General features: G+C 42.3%; 1 protein-coding gene across 1 annotated transcript in view; it reads left to right on the forward strand.

Annotated features, from left to right (window-relative positions):
- DNAH3 (dynein axonemal heavy chain 3) overlaps positions 1–18,971 on the forward strand; it is a 172,248-nt gene that overhangs the window by 125,417 nt on the left and 27,860 nt on the right. Inside the window, exons 43-51 of the mRNA XM_027773745.1 lie at positions 91–385; positions 1,193–1,372; positions 1,864–1,987; positions 2,079–2,235; positions 2,744–2,887; positions 4,124–4,790; positions 6,285–6,450; positions 8,296–8,512; positions 11,054–11,236. Of these exons, the coding sequence (XP_027629546.1) occupies positions 91–385; positions 1,193–1,372; positions 1,864–1,987; positions 2,079–2,235; positions 2,744–2,887; positions 4,124–4,790; positions 6,285–6,450; positions 8,296–8,512; positions 11,054–11,236 (2,133 nt within the window). The remainder of the gene's footprint in view (positions 1–90; positions 386–1,192; positions 1,373–1,863; positions 1,988–2,078; positions 2,236–2,743; positions 2,888–4,123; positions 4,791–6,284; positions 6,451–8,295; positions 8,513–11,053; positions 11,237–18,971) is intronic.

Below are 18,971 nucleotides of genomic sequence, written 5' to 3' on the forward strand. Positions count from 1 at the left end.
CCTAATAGAATTTGAACCCAGGTTTCTTGAATGCCAAGACCCCTACCTCAAGGCTCAGAACCAAGACTCTCCCATGTTTTCGTGGTCCAGGTCTCAGAACTCATTATCCCCACAATGGAGACAGCTCGCCAGTCCTTCTTCTTGAAAACCTACCTGGACCATGAGATTCCAGTGTTGTTCGTGGGTCCCACAGGCACTGGCAAATCGGCCATCACCAACAACTTTCTTCTCCGCCTTCCCAAAAATATCTACCTGCCAAATTGCATCAATTTCTCTGCCAGAACCTCAGCCAATCAGACCCAGGATATGATCATGTCCAAGCTGGATCGACGACGAAAGGGCCTTTTTGGGCCTCCCATAGGGAAGAAATCAGTGGTGTTTGTGGGTAAGGCATTGACTCAAGTTTGGAGACAACCAGGTTCTTCCACCCCAAGAGGCAGCAAACCAGAGCTTCCCTTTGTAGGGCCACTGCACAGTCCTTTGACCCTCTCTGGGAAGTATAATTTTTCTGGTTAATATAATTTAGTCTTCTTTCCTTCCATTTCTTTCCTCCCCCCCTCCCTTCTTTCCTTTCTTCCTTGTAGGGAGGAATTGTTCCAGAAAGGAACTGCAGTGTGTGTTCTCTTGCATCTCCAAAAGCAGCACATACTTTGTGATAAGCCTCGTTCCATTTTGTGTTAGATAAATGTTGTCAATGAAGGAACCTTACAGTTTGTTAAATATTAGTGAAATAAGCACATTGAAGTTTTCCAGGACTTTACCTATTTATGAAGTATTTCCTCACTTTTTTCATTTGAGTCTTACCTTACCAACCTATAAGGTTATTAACCATCATTATCATTCTACTACTAGTTAGTTGAGGCTTCAGAAGGTAAAATTCCCTGTCCTAGATGAAACAGCTAGAAAACTCAAAGCCATGACCCAAACCCAGGTTTCTTGGTACCCAATACATGCTAATCCATACATCCTTATAGTTCCAAAGGCAGAAATCTCAATGAGACAGGAGATCCCAGAACCCAGGAAAACCCTTTCATATCTGGTTGGAATGTGCACTGACTAAGCCCTGTCTGGAACAGGGAATGAGACAAATGGGGATAGACTCTCCTACAAAGGAAACTGTAATCTATTACTTCCTTCAAAAGCAGAGGATCCCATGGACTTAACAATGTGTGGTGGTGACTCCTTGTTCCAGATGACCTTAACATGCCAGCCAAGGAGGTATATGGGGCCCAGCCCCCCATCGAGCTCCTAAGGCAATGGATTGACCATGGTTACTGGTTTGACAAGAAAGACACAAACAGGCTGGATATTGTGGATGTGCTACTTGTGACAGCCATGGGGCCCCCTGGAGGAGGAAGAAATGATATTACTGGTATGTGAAGGAGAGAGCACATTTTCTCCCATTCTCCCTACCCCCACGCCACCACCACCAGCAAATAGGGCCATCTTTGTGAGTGGAGGGTTGGTGCATTCTGTCCTGATCAAGCGTGGAACAAAAGTGGAGCAAAAGCTACTTCCCAATGATCGTGGATTGCCTTTTCTTTTAAACACAATCTTGAACACCAGACCAGCACTATTAGAACTTCTGCACTTATAGAGATGTCCTATATTTATACTGTGTGGTACAATAGCTACCAGCCAGATGTGGCTCTTGAGAACTTGAAATGTGGCTAGTGAGACTAAAAAAAAATAATCTTTAATATACTATTTAATACTAAGTTTAAATGGCTACATGTGATCACATACTCTAGAACTTAAAGACAAGGCAGAAAGAAAACCAGCTCTCTTATATCCCAGCAAATGTGAGTGTGTACACACACACACACGCGTGCGCACACACACACACACACGTCTGTTTTCCAGGACGGTTCACTCGCCATCTGAATATCATTTCCATCGACGCCTTTGAGGATGACATTTTAACAAAAATTTTTAGTTCAATTGTTGACTGGCACTTTGGGAAAGGATTTGATGTGATATTCTTAAGGTAAGGGTTTCCTATGCCTTCCCAGATGTTGACCCGGGGGTTCTCAGTTGTGGACCCTTCTTGACTGGTCTGTTTTCTCCTTCCTCCTGAGGTATGGAAAGATGCTGGTACAAGCTACGAAGACAATTTATAGAGCTGCAGTGGAGAACTTCTTGCCAACTCCTTCCAAGTCACATTATGTCTTTAATTTGCGGGACTTCTCCCGGGTGATCCAAGGAGTATTACTCTGCCCTCACACCCACCTGCAGGTCAGCCATTATTACTCATCATTACCAAGATTGCTCAACAATATCCCTGACTACACAGAATGCACAGAGTGCTGTAAATAATAGCTAACCTTTTATTTTATAACTTTTATGAGCATTTATGCTAAGTATTTTATAAAAAACATTATCTTATTTTTTTATTTTTTAGTTTTTACTATAGGGTGTATGCACTCACCAGAGAAAGACAGACAAAAAGAAAGAGGGAGAGTGAGAAATCACCCACAAAGGGGTATACCAATACCACAGTCCCTTCTCCTCCACCTCCTCTTGAGATTTTGGGCACTCACACATATGCCAAGTGTGATGTTTGAGCTGCTGGCTTTGGGACCTAAGTCATGCAATAAGCCCTATGGGATCCAACACCTTAACCTCCATACCACCTGCTGGCCCCAGCATTATCTCATTTAATCCAAGATCTAGATGCTACTTGAGAATTACCACCTTAGGCACCATCTTCCTTTCAATCAAACAATTAACTCTGGATTTTTAGGATGTAGAAAAACTTATCCGGCTTTGGATCCATGAAGTTTATCGGGTCTTCTATGACCGTCTGATTGACAAGGAAGACAGACAGGTCTTCTTCAATATGGTGAAAGAAACCACCTCTAATTGCTTCAAGCAGACTGTAGAGAAGGTAAGCCAGACTGTAACCTTTGACCTCAATAACCTTTCCAAAGGTTTGACCACATTAGTCTTGGATTTCAGGTCCCCTTCAATAGAGACTCATAGCTCTGTTTTCTGAATCTCAGAAAACAGTATCGAGTCGACTAGTCATTTAATTTGGTGACATTTTACTTGGCTCAACTTTGCTTCACTTTCATAGTAACATTTAACTTTGGACTCATTCAAAGCATTTTAATATATGATGTTACTTATTCATAATTAGCTTACAATGACTCTTTAGGGTCAATTAATTTGTGAGTTGAGAACCTTAAATTTTCATGGTTTCACTAAGGTCATGGTAAAAACAAACAAACAAACAAAACAGGTGGAAGATTGTCATGGTCTTCCATTTCTGAATATTTTCTCTTTTCCATTTTACTGTAAGAAAAGTTGTTTAAAATTTCTATGTTCAGATCATCTGGTTCCACCTTCATAGCCATGAAGCTGTGACTTCTCCATAGGAAAATAGCAAAAGTGTTTCATGTTGTATTAAGTGCACAGGCATAGCCAGCTTCTAATATCACGAGGAATCATCTAAAACATTCCTAGTTCAAGCACAGAGTGGAGACTGAGGGTAGTGTGTGTGCCTCTATTCAGTGAAGGAACAAGCACATAGAAAATGATGCCATCCTTCAACTGCCTTCTCTGTGACCTTACAACCTGACCACCAATGCTTTAACTATTTAGTAAATAGATAATCCAGACTTTCACACTATTTCTCTAATATCCATATTGTCCTTCATCATAGTCTTTATGACCATCAGATCCTCAAATAATGTCTTTTCAAAAAAATAGATTGAGGGACCAGCAGTTAGCGTAATGGCTATGTCGCTGGACTCCCATGTAGTCGACTGTGGTTTGCGTCCTGGACCCGGTGGCTTAAAACTCACGGCGGGCACGTGTGCGTGCGTGCCCAAGATCCCGAGAGGAGAATGGAAGAGAAGGGATTGCGGTGTGGCCATTCCCCCTGGGGGGTGATTTCTCACTTTCTGTCTCTCTGTCTCTCTCTGTCTGTCTGGTGAGTGCACGCACCCTATAGTGAAAACCTCTCCAAAAATAAAATAAAATAAAATAAATAGATTGATAAGCCATGACTTTGAAGGATGTGCTCAGAGAAAACAAACACATCTTCCATTCCCTCCATATTTCCCAATGCTAGGGAAGGCCACTGACTGAATGCCTGACTGAGACTTTATCTTTCTCACAGGTCCTCATCCACTTGTCACCCACTGGAAAGATTGTTGATGATAACATACGTAGTCTCTTCTTTGGAGATTTCTTCAAGCCAGAAAGTGACCCCAAAATTTATGATGAGATCATTGACCTGAAACAGCTCACTGTGGTCATGGAGTACTATCTGGAAGAGTTCAACAACATCAGCAAGGCCCCCATGTCCTTGGTCATGTTCAAGTTTGCCATTGAGCACATCTCCAGGATCTGCAGGGTCCTGAAGCAAAATAAAGGCCACTTGCTCCTGGTGGGCATTGGGGGCAGTGGCCGGCAGAGTGCCACCAAATTGTCCACATTCATGAACTCATATGAGCTATACCAGATCGAGATCACTAAGAACTACACAGGCAATGACTGGCGGGAGGACCTAAAAAAGATCATGCTGCAGGTCGGTATGGCCACCAAGAGTACCGTATTCCTCTTTGCCGACAACCAGATCAAGGATGAGTCATTTGTTGAGGACATCAACATGCTTCTGAACACAGGTGATGTGCCCAACATCTTCCCAGCTGATGAGAAGGCTGACATTGTGGAGAAGATGCAAGTGGCAGCAAGGGCAGGAGGAGAGAAGATCGAAGTCACTCCTCTTTCTATGTATAACTTCTTTATTGAGAGGGTGAAAAAGAACCTTCACGTTGTCCTTGGTAAGAATAAGCTAATTCCATTTTCCCTTTTTCCTCAGTGTTGCAGTGTCTTCTGAGTGTATGTAGCCCAATGCCTTTATAGTGTTCCCAGAGCTAACTGAAGGCACCAGACAGGGGTTAGGACCTGGAGTTCCTCTGGCAGCTTTTCCCACTCTCCTGAGCAACTATTGGAAAATTGTTTCACTGTCCCCTAGTCTCTTAATTGTTTTGTGGGAAAGATTACATTTAAGCATATTACCCCAATGCAGAACAATGTCTGGGGTTCTTTGTGAATGACATCCCCTATTCTATCCCGAAACCTAGAAGTTGTCTTTCATATTTCTTTCCAAAAGTCCAGTTGATTTTTACCTCTTATCTCTTATATCCACCTTCTCCATCTCTATCACCTTCACATTGACTAAACCACCCTCATTTCACCCAGATCTCACCTCTACAGAAGTAACCTAACTTTTCTATATCTATTCTCATCTGTTCTAGACCTTTCTGTTTCACTGAGCCAGGATGATTTTATTTCACGTGTTGCAAATATCATTGCGTAAACACATACACACACAAACTTAAATTGCTTTCCATTAGGACAAAGACCCAAATTTCTGGAACCAGCAGATGGTGGAATAGTTATGTCACTGGCTTCCCATATAGTCGACCTGAGTTCAAGTTTGGACCCAGTGGCTTAAATCTCATGCCAGGCACATGTGTATGGGTGCCCAAGATCCTAAGAGGAGGATGGAGGAGAAGGGATTGCATTGTGGCCATCCCCTGGGGGTGTGATTTCTCACTTTCTGTCTCTCTGGTGAGCACACATGCCCTCTAGCAAAACTATCTCTCTAAATAATAATAATAATAACAGACCCAAATTCCTAGCCTGTGGTCCTATAGGTCACCTGCAAGACTGTGTCCCTTGTATCCTCTCCACCTTCATATCAAATCAAACTGCACTTCTCTCTGCTCTTCAGCCATACTGACATACTCCTCACAATTTCACTTGTACATCATGCTTCCTTCTACCTCATTGAGTCTAAATAAATGATGAATGGAATTTGGAGTATAGAACCCAACATTTATGATTGGATGGAAATGGAGTCAGAAATAAGCCAATGCCCTTCAGCAACTTCTATAAATTAGTATGCATGGGGCATCTATTGCTTCCGGCGTTTGTGAGTCAACATAAACAGAGAGACTGGGTCAAAGATTCAGGCCACTCTGGCCAAGTAACTTAGGGATCCAGAAAGAGCAACAGTGACTATGGAAGACTAATTCAATGGCTATTCTAATAAACTGAAACCCTATCACAAAGGGTTACATGAAAATACCCCATGATTCCTCTGAGTTTCCAAGTACTCATCATGGCTATGCACAATAACATCCCTGGAGGTACCAATAGGAAACACAGTGATAGCCCTTATCCCTCCACAATCCTTGGAAACACCTAATAGCCTCTTTGGGTCTCCCTGCCTTGGATAAAGAGAAATAACAGAGTCTATTTTTCATTAGCCATGAGCCCAATTGGGGACGCCTTTCGTAACCGCCTACGGATGTTCCCTTCGCTGATCAATTGCTGTACAATTGATTGGTTCCAGTCATGGCCCACAGATGCCCTGGAGCTGGTTGCCAACAAGTTTCTAGAAGATGTGGAGCTTGATGACAACATTCGGACAGAGTAAGTGTTAGCTGCATTTTACCACCCCAGATCCCATTCCAAACTGAAAATCCAGATGCTGACTCTATTCTTGTTGCTATTTTAAAAATTTATCAACTTGCATATACAAAATGTCTTATCCTTTTAAATAGAATCACATTTTGTTAGATATTTAATAAAGCATGTTTGCTGAAAAAAAATAAAATTGCATTGTTTAGAATTGTCTTGGGGATTCAATGTTGTCATAGCAGTGAGGACCTGGAATAATAATACACCAATTGTCTTAGAACACACATTCTCAACAGGAACTGCTGAGCGGATGAAGAAAACTGTTTTTTGTTTTTTTTTTTTTTTTTGGAGAGATTTTCACTGTAGGGCGCGTGCGCTCGCCAGACAGACAGAGAGAGACATAGAGACAGAAAGCGAGAAATCACCCCCCAGGGGGGATGGTCACGCCGCAATCCCTTCTCCTCCATTCTCCTCTCGGGATCTTGGGCAAGCACGCACAAGCGCCCGGCATGAGTTTTAAGCCACCAGGTCCGGGACACGAACCGCAGTCGACTACGTGGGAGTCCAGCGACATAGCCATTACGCTAACTGCTGGTTCCCTGAAAACTGTTTTTTGTGAGAGTGGAAAACCTTACACTTTTATGTATGAAACACAGATAAATGAGAGAGAGAGAGAGAGAGAGGGAGAAGAAAGAGAGAGAGAACTTAATTTGGGCTAGAATAAGGGAAGAAATGAGAGTGTCAACCACCCTAGATGTTCCTCAGTCATCTGCCTTATTACTTGGTGTCCTTAGTGCCTAGCAGGTGCCTGGTACAAAGTAGGTTCAATTACTATTTATTAAATACATGAGTGAAAATAAAGAAGTAGGCAAGGGTCAGAGTGTTCATGGCCTTAAATTTTATTTTGAGAATTTTGAATTTTATTTACTAGACCAGAAAACCCCTACCTGGGTCCAAAGATTCATGAATAAAATTCAGTGGGTCCATGAATATAAATAAGGGAAGATTACATCTTTATTTCCACTGACATCCAACTGGTTTGCATTTCCCTCAATGACGAATGCAGGCAGCAAACCCCAGCAGGATTGGCAGGGCCTGTGACTTTGTTACCAACAAGAATTAGTTCTTTTCATAACTCAGTCAGTCATTATAAATACTTAGGTTTATCATGTTCTTCAAATGGTGATTTTTAGACCTGCTGTGTAATCTTGTTATTTAATGCAGAGACTGGAACACTTTTCCATGACCAAGTCCAATTCCTAGACTGTATTTGTAAATAAAGTTTTATTGAAACAGTCATGCCCATTGATTTACACATTGTCTCAGGCTCTTCTGCACTGCAGTGGCAGAGTTGAGTAGTTACAACAGACACCATGGGTCCAGAAAGGCTAAAATATTTGCTATCTTTTCCTTCTCCCCCCAACTGTTTACTGATTTAATGTATCAAAAATTAAGCACATCTATCACTACATCACAAATTTTGTTTTCAAAATCTTTTGAAAAGTCTATTTCAATTTAACTGGTTTCCTTAGTAATCCTATGTACTTTATTTTATGTATTTAAAAACATTATTCTGCAAGGTTGGAAGGCTTCTCTATGACTATCCAAAGTTAGGAACTCCTGCTTAAATCTTAGTGGTTCATCAAAGAGATCTTTGACCTGATCAAAAGTCATTATAAATAGTAAGAATTTATACTTCCTTCTATCCTTCTCTCCTTCAGGTCTATCGACCTGTCTTCAGAGAATTTTGGATTCTTGTGGTCCATAATCAACGTGTCTTTTTATACCCTCTGACTATGCCAGATCTCTCTGGAGAAGTGGGGGCTTGCCTACTAACCACATTTATGTCCTTACTAGGGTCGTCTCCATGTGCAAATATTTTCAAGAGAGTGTAAAGAATCTGTCACTTGATTATTACAGTACACTTCGCAGACATAATTATGTTACCCCCACCTCTTATCTTGAATTGATTCTAACCTTCAAGACCCTACTGAATATCAAGAGGCAAGAGGTGGATATGATGAGGAACCGCTACCTGACAGGCTTGCACAAACTCGATTTTGCAGCTTCACAGGTGAGCACTGCCACAGAGAGCAAGGACAAAGAGGCCTCGGATGAGGCAGACATGGGGAGGCACTTGTTCAGGTGCAGAATTCAGGGAAGTGTGAAATAAAGACAGGGTCCGAGCCTGCATTTGCAGCATTCCCCTCATTTGGCCTATTCTAATCCCAGCCCTATGGGATCCTTACCTTACATAAGATTTTTGATATTTTTGTTCATGGTGGTATTTTTTTTCCAATTAATTTTATTTCATAAAATATTCCAATCAAGTACCACCAGCCTTAAGTACTGAGGGTTTTGGTGCCCCCTTAAATTGTACCTGCCCAAGGCAGGTACCCTACTTGTCCTACCCTGTGGGGAACTGGGCCTGGTAATGCAACGTTAAGAGCATTAGGTCTTAGATTCCTCTCCTATAAAAAGGTGATAATTATAGCTGTTATGGTGGCTGGCAAGTGATGTGGTGGTTAAGGGCTCTGGATTCCCACATGGCTGACCTTGATTCGAGTCCCAGATCTGGCGCCTTGCTTTCTTACCTTCCCCCTCTCCCCAGCCCTTTGCTCTCTTCCTCTCTGGTCAGATTTAAATGAATGAATAAATAAATAAAGTTAAATTAAAAATTCTTTAAAAATTAAAAAAAATAATAGCTGTTGTAAAGACTAAATGATCTGACACAAGTACAGCCCTCTAACAAAGTGCCTGGCTTATGAGTTATTAATCGATTTGCACTTGGAATCCCTTGACAAACTAAAATAAGAGCCATACATATTAAGAGATGGACTGTCAGGGCCCAGCAGTTAGCATAATAGCTATGTTGCTGAACTCCCATGTAGCCGACCGCGGTTTGAGTCCTGGACTCGGTGGCTTAAACTCAGGCCGGGCGCATGTGTGTGCGTGCCCAAGATCCCAAGAGGAGAATGGAGAAGAAGAGATTGCGACATAGCCATCCCCCCAGGGGGGTGATTTCTTGCTTTCTATCTCTCTGTCTCTCTCTGTCTTTCTGGCAAGTGCACACGCCCTATAGCAAAAACCTCTCCAAAAAAGAAAAGAAAAGAAAAGAAAAAGAGATGGACTTTCAGCACCAACAAGGAACTAAGGTAACTGACTGATCACAGTATTTGGCCTATTGCATTACAGCAAACCACAACACAGGAATGGGAGAGAATGTCAGAAGTGGCCTCGGTTGCTCTGCTCTTGGGGGAGTTGGGTCCAACTCAGGATATTTGGATTTTAGAGAAATGTTGAAATTGGAGTCCATCCAGACAAGAGTGAGCAAAGTGTTTGAGGAGCAATAAAAGGACCTAGACCAGAAGGAAGAATAACAGTGCTGGTTAGCATTCCTTGAGCTCTACTGCATGTTTAGCTTTGTGTATGAGGAAAGTACTGTTGTCATCTCCATGTTACAACAAAGAAACTTAGATGCAGAGAGACTCACAACTTGTCCATGGTCATACCACCTGGCAAGGAGTTGGGTCAAAACTGAAACTCAGATCTCCAAGACTCTAGAACATGTGTTCCTCAACTAGCCAGCATGCTGTGCTTCTCTCATACAGGCTTGCTGGGGACAGTGGGTATAAGTTCATGAAACCCTCTGTAAATACTTAACATCCAGTCCTCTGTGTCTGAGCTACCCTAGAAAACGACATCTTCATTATGAACATCTAATGAGTTTAGTTGTCTCAATGGCGCAGCTCCGCTGAGAGCTCCCCATCATTACAAGTATTTAAACAGAGACCAGAAGACCAATGGAAAGGAATGTTTTAGAGGGCATTTCTCTAAATGCTAAAATGAGAACCATAAGCTGGATGGCCAAACAACATTTGTATCTGATTGTTCTGGAGGCTAGAAAGTCTAAAATCAAGACACCAATAGATCTGGTGACTGATGAGGGCTCTCTTCCTGGTCTGCCAACAGATGCCTTCTTGCTATGTTTTCACTTTGCGGAAAGAGATAGATCTCATGCTTCTTCCTCTTTTCTTAAGGACATTTATCCCACCATGAAGGTTTTACTCTCCTGACCTTATTCAATCATAATGACCTCTCCCTCCAAATACCATTAAATTGGGAATTAGTTATCGACGTGTGAATTGGGGGAGGTGGCCACACACATTGAGCCAAATGCACTACCAGAAAATGACTTTGAATGTTTCTTCCTTCTCAGGTAATTTGGCTGTGTATGTTTCCTTCACAGCCTTAAAATATGTAGGTTTAATTTTTTTTTAACTTACTTTTGGTCGATCTCCCTGCCCCAACACTAGAATATATGGTCAATGAGGGAATAAACTGTGTCTTTTAAAATGTTTTTGTTCACCATTATATATTAGTGCCCGGCACATTGCTTATCCACCACCGTGTGTAGTATGAACTCATTAAGTGTTGAAAGATCAAAGAGATAAGGCCCAGCCCACAAATATCTGCCTAGTACCATGTCAGAATTGTTAGTATGTATTTTTTGCCAATGTTATGGGTTGGGGAATCATTTCAACTCTTGTCAGCTTTGCCCATTTTGTCCTGGACCCAGCTGACCTGGATATCTCCTATCATGCTCTGCTTGCAGGTGGCAGTCATGCAAGTAGAACTGACAGCCCTCCAACCTCAACTCATCCATACATCAGAGGAGACTGCCAAGATGATGGTGAAAATTGAAGAGGAGACCAAAGAGGCCGATGCCAAGAAACTACTGGTGCAGGCAGATGAGAAAGAGGCCAACGCTGCTGCTGCCATTGCCCAGGGAATCAAGGTATGACAAGCCCAGAGGACAGGAAGGGAGTAGCTCTGCGGAGAGTATACAGTCATGCACATCTTGCAGGCAATGTGAGACTCAGAAAGGGGAGGTGGGGCCAGCAGGGGGCATGGTGATTAATGCACTCGACTCGCACATGGCCAACCATGGTTCGAGTCCTGGACTTGGTAGCTTGCTTTCTCATTTTCCCTCTCTGTTGAGCACACATGCCCTATAACAAATTAAATAATAATAATAATAACATATAAATTTGTAAATAATTTTTAAAAAAAGAAAAGGTAGCTAACTTTCCCAGCATCATGTAGATAGTAAGTGATGAAGCAAGTCCCTTTGACACTGGGCTCTCTCTAAAGCACTACCATTTTACAAATATTCTCTGTCTCACCCAGAGCCAAACTACAAACCCAGCTGATATGAGCTCATATCTGACTACTTCTTCCTCATTCACTTGCTCTGGCCACACTGGCCTCCTAGCTATTCCTTAAATAAACCCAAGGCACACTCCCAAACCAGGCCCTTTGCACTGTTTCCTTTGCCCTTTCTTTAGTATAGCCACATGGCTGTCTCCTTCACTTCCACCATATTTTTGCTCAGTTGTGTCTGGTGTGTTGTAAGTGTAGAGCAAATATTTGTCAAATGACAGAACATTGAACCCAAAGGACCCAGTTTGAAGGTGATTTTTTTTAAGAGATTTTTGCTGTAGGGTGCATGTGTTCATCACACAGAGAGAGAGAGAGACAGAAAGTGAGAAACCAATCCCCTCCCCAAGGGGGATGTCCACAATCCCTTCTTCTTCATTCTCCTCTCAAGATCTTGGGCACGCATGCACACGTGCCTGGCATGAGTTTTAAGCTGCTAGGTCCGGGACTTGAACCTCAGTTGACTATGTGGAGTACAATGATGTCACCATTATGCCACCTGCTGGTCCTGCAGGTGATTCTTTATCAAAGAAGAAATAGTTGGGGAAGGACTTGATCTATATTCAGATATTAAAGGAAAAACTGGTTAACATTAATGTGTTGTTATATAGTTCCAAAAGCACTTTGTAGCACATAATTCCATTTGAGTATCAAAACTACCTTGAGACATAGGAATAACAGTTTTTAAAATCTGAAGTTCAGTGGTGAAATCACTTTGCAGAGCTGCACAGCTGATTAGAGGGATTAGAATTTTGGGTTCAGCCCAGCAGGTGGCAAGGTGGTTAAGGCACTGGACTCCCACATGGCTGACCATGGTTTAAGTCCTGGACCTGGTGGCTTGCTTTCTCACTTTCCCTTTCCCTCTCTCTCTGGTCAGATTAAAAACTAAGAGTAATAAATAAAATTAAATAAATAAAATAATTATACACATGCACAGAGAGAGAGGTTTTTGCCTTAGAGTGTGTGTGCTCACCAGAGAGAGAAAGAAACAGACACAGTAAGAGGGAAGGTGAGAAATCACCCCTTAGTAGAGATGGCCATGCTGCAATCCCTTCTCCATTGTCCTCCTGGGATCTTGGGCATGCATGCACATGTGCCCAGCATGATTTCCAAGTCACTGGGATTGAGACTTGAACTGTGGTCAGCTATGTGAGAGTCCAGCAACATAAGCACTACACCATCTCTTGGTCCCTAAAATAATTAAAAAAAAAAAATTCTAGATTCATGGCACCTAATATTTAAGATTCTTGTCCCTATGCTGCCACTTAGCTGTTAGAAAAGTCTTTTCAATTGTTCTTTAAGCAATAGTTTTAGCAAGAAATAATTTATGTCTGGCTTCTATCGTAAGTAGGGTGTGGGACATTTTCTTGAGGAGAGCAGGCTTTCCAGACTGGCTTTTCTCTAAGGACTTCTCAGGTGTGGCCTCTGGTAGATTCTCTTGGGGTCTGATTCCTTATCTCAGGGACACACAATAAATACCCTTGATTACAGAGGCTTGTTCACTTACAATCTTGGTGGCATGGGTAGGAGGGAAATGGAAACCATCGAAGATCGTGACCACCAAGCACGAACCACCATAATCTAGCAGGTGATTTTCCATTTGATGAGAAAGTGAAAATAGCCACAACTCATCAATACCATGGTGTTTCTCTGGTATTCCTTCATTTAACAAATATTTATTGAACACCTACTAGGTGCTGGCACTCTTCTAGGCAGTGAGGAAGTAGGAGTCAGCAAGGCCAACATGGAGGTTGTATTCTCTGGTTGACGTACATTACCTTTTATTATCTTGTTTTTTTTGTTTTTTATTTTTTATTTTTTGGAGTGGTTTTTGCTATAGGGTGCATGGGCTCGCCAGAAAGACAGAGAGAGACAGAGAGACAGGAAGTGAGAAATCACCCCACAGGGGGGATGGCCACGCTGCAATCCCTTCTCCTCCATTCTCCTCTCAGGATCTTGGGTGCACACACAAACACACACTCACGCACGCGCGCCTGGCGTGAGTTTAAGCCACCAGGTCCGGGACACGAACCGTGGTCAACTACATGGGAGTCCAGCGACATAGCCATTACGCTAAGGAGAGGTTTAATCTTTTATTATTTTAACAGTCCTGCAAGATAAATGGTATTATTCCCAGCTTACAGAGGAGGAAATTATGGTGTGAGAACTGAAATGATCTGTCCAAGGTCGCATAGCTGCCAAGTGACTGCATTGGCATTCAGACCTAGAGCTTTTTGACTGCCCAGCTCTGGCATTTGACCAGTATCCCTGAAGTTGCAGGCAGGCACAGGTACCCTGCGATACACACAGTGTGTTTTGTTTTTGTTTTAATCAGAAATAGCTATTAACTTTTAAAAATAAGATTTCAAGTGAAAATTCTATGTTTTTTTGTTTTTTGTTCTTTTTTTTTTTGGAGAGGTTTATTGCTATAGGGTGCGTGTGCTCACCAGACAGACAGAGAGAGACATAGAGACAGAAAGCGAGAAATCACCCCCCAGGGGGGATGGTCACGCCACAATCCTTTCTCCTCCATTCTCCTCTCGGGATCTTGGGCACGCACGCACACGCGCCCGGCATGAGTTTTAAGCCACCAGGTCCGGGACGCGAACCGCGGTCGACTACGTGGGAGTCCAGCAACATAGCCATTACGCTAACTGCCCGTTCCCCATATTCTAAGTTTTTCAACTTAAAATCAATCAGGCATCCTGGCAACATTGGACCTGTGTTCCTGCCACACCCATCCCCAGCACTGAGTAGCCTGCTGTGTGTTCCAGTTCAAAACTCCATCCAACCCACTTCCCACACTTGTATCATTGACCTGAGCCCTGAAAGCCCATCATTTCGCAACTCCTCCATGGTCTTGTATGAGAATCAGACACTTCAGGGCACAATTTATTCAGTTTCCTCATCTATAATGGGGGTACTGAGAGAAAAAACATGTTGAGTTTGTAGCGCATGTCAAAACTTAATGGTCATATAAATAATAATAAAAAATGCTAAAAAAAGGCTTATAGGATAACAGTGTTGTCACTAATTACATAATTTTTATATATAGTTATTATCACAGATAATTTTTATGAATTCTGAATACTTGAGCTTAGTTTAAGAATCATAGAATATTGTGAAAAAGATGCATTTTCTGTTTATTAAAAATGTTATCATAAAAACAACTTAATGTTTCATGTTAGCTATTCTCCAAAATTGAATTCCATTGTCCTATACCAATTGGGCTTGCCTGTGTGATAAAGGCCAGCTTCCCACCACCTCTGGGTACCATAGGGAAGGGATCATCATACCCAGGATTCTTGCCCATAATGTCAGTGAAAAACCACGACTCAGAGTAGCAGGAGGGAGGCATGACACAGGTTCGTAAGGAGATGACCCAGGAATTCCCACCACACTCAACAGATTGCCATCTCAGGTTTCGGTGAAGAGGGAGGGTGAGGTTTAATGCTCTGCCGTCCTATCCCTAATCCTGGGAGTGACAACCTGGAAGTGAATCCGGAGGTGGGAGAAACAATCCAGGGAGGATGAGAACTCTGTGATTGCTCTGCAGTTTTCCTGAGGCGTTCATGTGGACCAGAATCAGGTCCTGAACCACTCAGGGCTGCTAATTTTCTCTAATCTCCTTGCATCCCTAGAAATGACACAACACGAGGGAGCGCCCAGTGTGCTGCCTAATACTGAGCATAGTTCCTGCTCAGCCTAGCCCAAGGAATCCCTTTTGGGAAGATGGGGAGACTGGAAGAGTCAGGTTTCAAACAAGTGATTCATAGGAACAATGGTTTGCTTAAATTGGCAGATTCTTTCTGAGCTAATGAATCATCTCTTTCCCCTTTAATGAGGATAATATATAATGCCAGAGTTAGTGTAGATTCGAGAGTGCACTCTGCTTCGAATCTCAAACAGCCTTGTTGCTCGTTGAATTGCTAAGACACAAGGACCACTTTTAATTATAATGTCTTTATCACAGAAACAAATATTGTAACAGCACATACAAAGAATCTTTAAGAACTCAATTTCGGGCTGGCTCCATGGCCTGGCTCTGTGGTCTGGTGATTAAGGCAGCTAGATCTTACAGTGGCCAACCATGCAGTTAAAGTTTCAAACCTGGCAGCTTGAGAAACATGCCAGGCACGTGGGCCCACGTGCCCAAAACCTCAAAGGAAAGGAAAGAAGGAGGAGAAAGGATTATGGTGGGATCATCCCCCATGAGGGTACTTTGTCTTCTCTCTCTCTATCTCCCTCTCTCTCTGGCAAGCATGCACACTTTAGCAAGAACAAAAACAAAAATTTAAAAACTTGATTTTAACACCTTTTTGATTTTCTATTTCAATTAGTTTTTTTCTAGTCCCTATCTATATACATGGATAGTTTTACATTATTGAAATCATAGCATAATTGTGATTTCTATCACTTTTTTCCTACTTAACATCCTATCACAAACATTTTTTAAATGTAATATGATTATCTTTTTCTTTAAATTATTATTTATTTATTATTTTTTTTATTTTTATTTTAGAGAGATCTTGGTTATAGGTTACATGTGTTCTTTGGACAGAGAGACAGACAGAAAGCAAGAAATACCCCCCAAGGGGGATGGCCTTGCCGCAATTTCATCTCCTCTCAGGATCTTGGACACGCATGCACGTGCACCCATTGTGAGTTTTAAGTAGCCGGGTCTGGCACTCAAACCGCGGTCAACTACATGGGCGACCAGCCAAGTAACCATTACACCATCTGCTGATCCACGTTTGATCATCTTAATGACCATTTTGAGTGGGTGCATTGCTAAGCAAGATGCTATTTCACCATTGGTCTATTGGGCACTGAAGCATATTCCCTCTTACCCAGTGCTTTCAGTTTCAGTGATGTGAACTGGAGTTTCTCAATGGAGTTGTGCATCAGAATCATTATTGGAGTTTTAAAAATGCAGAAGCCCAGACCTCACCTAGACTGAGTGAATCAGAATTTCTGAGTGTGAAGTTTGACCTGGAGGATGTTCTAGGTGCTGCTCAAGGACTCTAATGCACAACCAAGGTTGAGAACCAGTGTTGAAAATTGGGACATTATTTGTAACAAGGAGAGGCTTTTTTTGAAAATGAGCTTGTTTTCATGACTGAGCTGGAACCCAGACCTTATACCTTAGGAAAAGGAGCAGAGGTGCCAAGCCTAGAGAGGCAAGATGCATGTGTAGGACAGTTGTCAGGCATGTTGGAAGAGTAACATCAGACTATTGTTGAAGCCTTGGGTGCCTGGGAACATTGAAAGCCACCAGCTATCCAAAGCTGTGACTGAGCTAATACCTTTGCCTTTTTGGCCACCGAACCCTTTCTGAAGCTAACCATGAGAAATAGCAAGGACCAGCTTCAGTTCTTCCTCTGATCTTGCACCTGGCACACGAGCTAGGGATGAAGAATGAACAAACCAAGTTGCCACAGGACTGTGCTATTATTGCCATGGGATATTCCATTTTGATATTGGGGACATCTGATATGGTTCATTTGGGATGAGGGGGTATTTTCATAATGAAGCCAGATAAAACATTGCTGTAAGTTTATAAGGAAAGCAGAAAACCTACAATAAGAATCAATTATACACACACACATAGTATACATATACATGTGTGTGCACACAAATGTATGTAAGAAAACAGAGCAAAGACTTCAACACATGCTCTCTTAAGTTGTCTAAGAATTAATGTTCTCTTGTGAAGTTTCTCTTCAATTATGGCTGTGTGACCACTCCTTGGTCTTAGAGGACTAGCAGAAAAGTCACAGACTGGTAGCTGATAGCCTGACTCTGTAACTAGCCTGCTGTGTGACTTTGGCTAACTCATTTTACCTCTTAGAAATTGTGTGTGTGTGTGTGTGTGTGTGACTGTGTGTGTGCGTGTGTATGTTGGGGAGAAACTTAGTTACTGACAAATATATGAGGTCCCTTCCAGTTCTAAAATCCTATAGTGTTAAGCTTTTTTTTTTTTTTTTTAAAGTATATATTGAGCTGGCTCCATAGCTCAGAGATGAAGGGAGCCTGACCCCATGTGGCCGTCTGCACCATTTGAATCCTGGGCCTGGCAACCTGAAAACCACGTGGGGCACGTGTGTGTATATGCCCCACATCCCCATTGGATGGAGAAATGGAGAGGAGAGATTGTGGCTCAGCCAAGCCCTACTGGGGGAGGGGAGTGGTGTCTTCTCCCGGACTCTGTATTTCTTTGGAGAATGCACATGCCCTCTGGTAATAAAAGTAAATAAATAAATAAAATTTATAACTTGAGGTATAATGCACATACCTTTAATATTTGCCCTTTTAAATTGTATTCAATGGTTGTTAGTATATCCACAAAGTTGTACAACCATCACCACTATCTAATTCTAGAACCTTTTCATCACTCCCAAAAGAAACCTATACCCTTGGGACCAGCAGATGGAGTAATGGCTATGTTGCTGGACTCGTGTGTAGTCGACTGCAGTTTGAGTCCTGGACCTGGTGGCTTAAACTCACATCGGGTGCATGTGCATGTGTGCCCAAGATCCGGAGAGGAGAATGGAGGAGAAGGGATTATGGCATAGCCATCCCCCCAGGGGGGTGATTTCTCACTTTCTGTCTGTCTTTCTGGTAAGCACACGTGTCCTATAGCAAAAACTCTCAAAAAACAAACAAACAAACAAACAAAAACCAAAAACCTATACCCATTAGAAGTCACACCCCCACCTGCCTCCCCAGCCACTGTGGTAACCACTGAATCTACTTTTTGCATCTATGAATTTGCCCATTCTGCACATTTCATATAAATGGGATCATATAACAGAAGGCCTTTTGTGTCTGACTTCTTTCGCCAAGCATGTTTTCAAGGTATCATAGCAGGTAAGAGAACATCATTCCTTTTTATAGTGAATAATATTCCATTGTTTTAATTTTGTGTTTAGATAAACAAACAATGGAAAAAGTACATACCATCTCATTTTCCCTGGGCTCAGCTCTGTCTCTGACTCCTTACCTCGCTCTAAACTCTAACTCCATTCTTCATTTCTCCTGCCTTAAACTTTATCCAATATCTATGCTTTACCCCATATTAAAAACTCCACCCTGCCCCATCTCTGAGAATATGAAATAAATTCCAGACCTCACTCCATTGCTGACCTTCCCCCACCCCTCACGCCTAGCTTTGTCCCTACACTTGCCCTCACCTTCTTCCCATCTGTCACTCAACTCCCAAGCTTCCTCCTTTATTCCATCTCTCAATGATCAATGGGTGTGGCTCGTTCAACTCATGTATCTCTTGGGAATTTGTTAAAAACTAAAAGCTT

This window comes from Tupaia chinensis, unplaced genomic scaffold (assembly GCF_000334495.1).
Source record: "Tupaia chinensis unplaced genomic scaffold, TupChi_1.0 Scaffold000367_1, whole genome shotgun sequence".
Classification (NCBI taxonomy): Eukaryota; Metazoa; Chordata; class Mammalia; order Scandentia; family Tupaiidae; genus Tupaia; species Tupaia belangeri.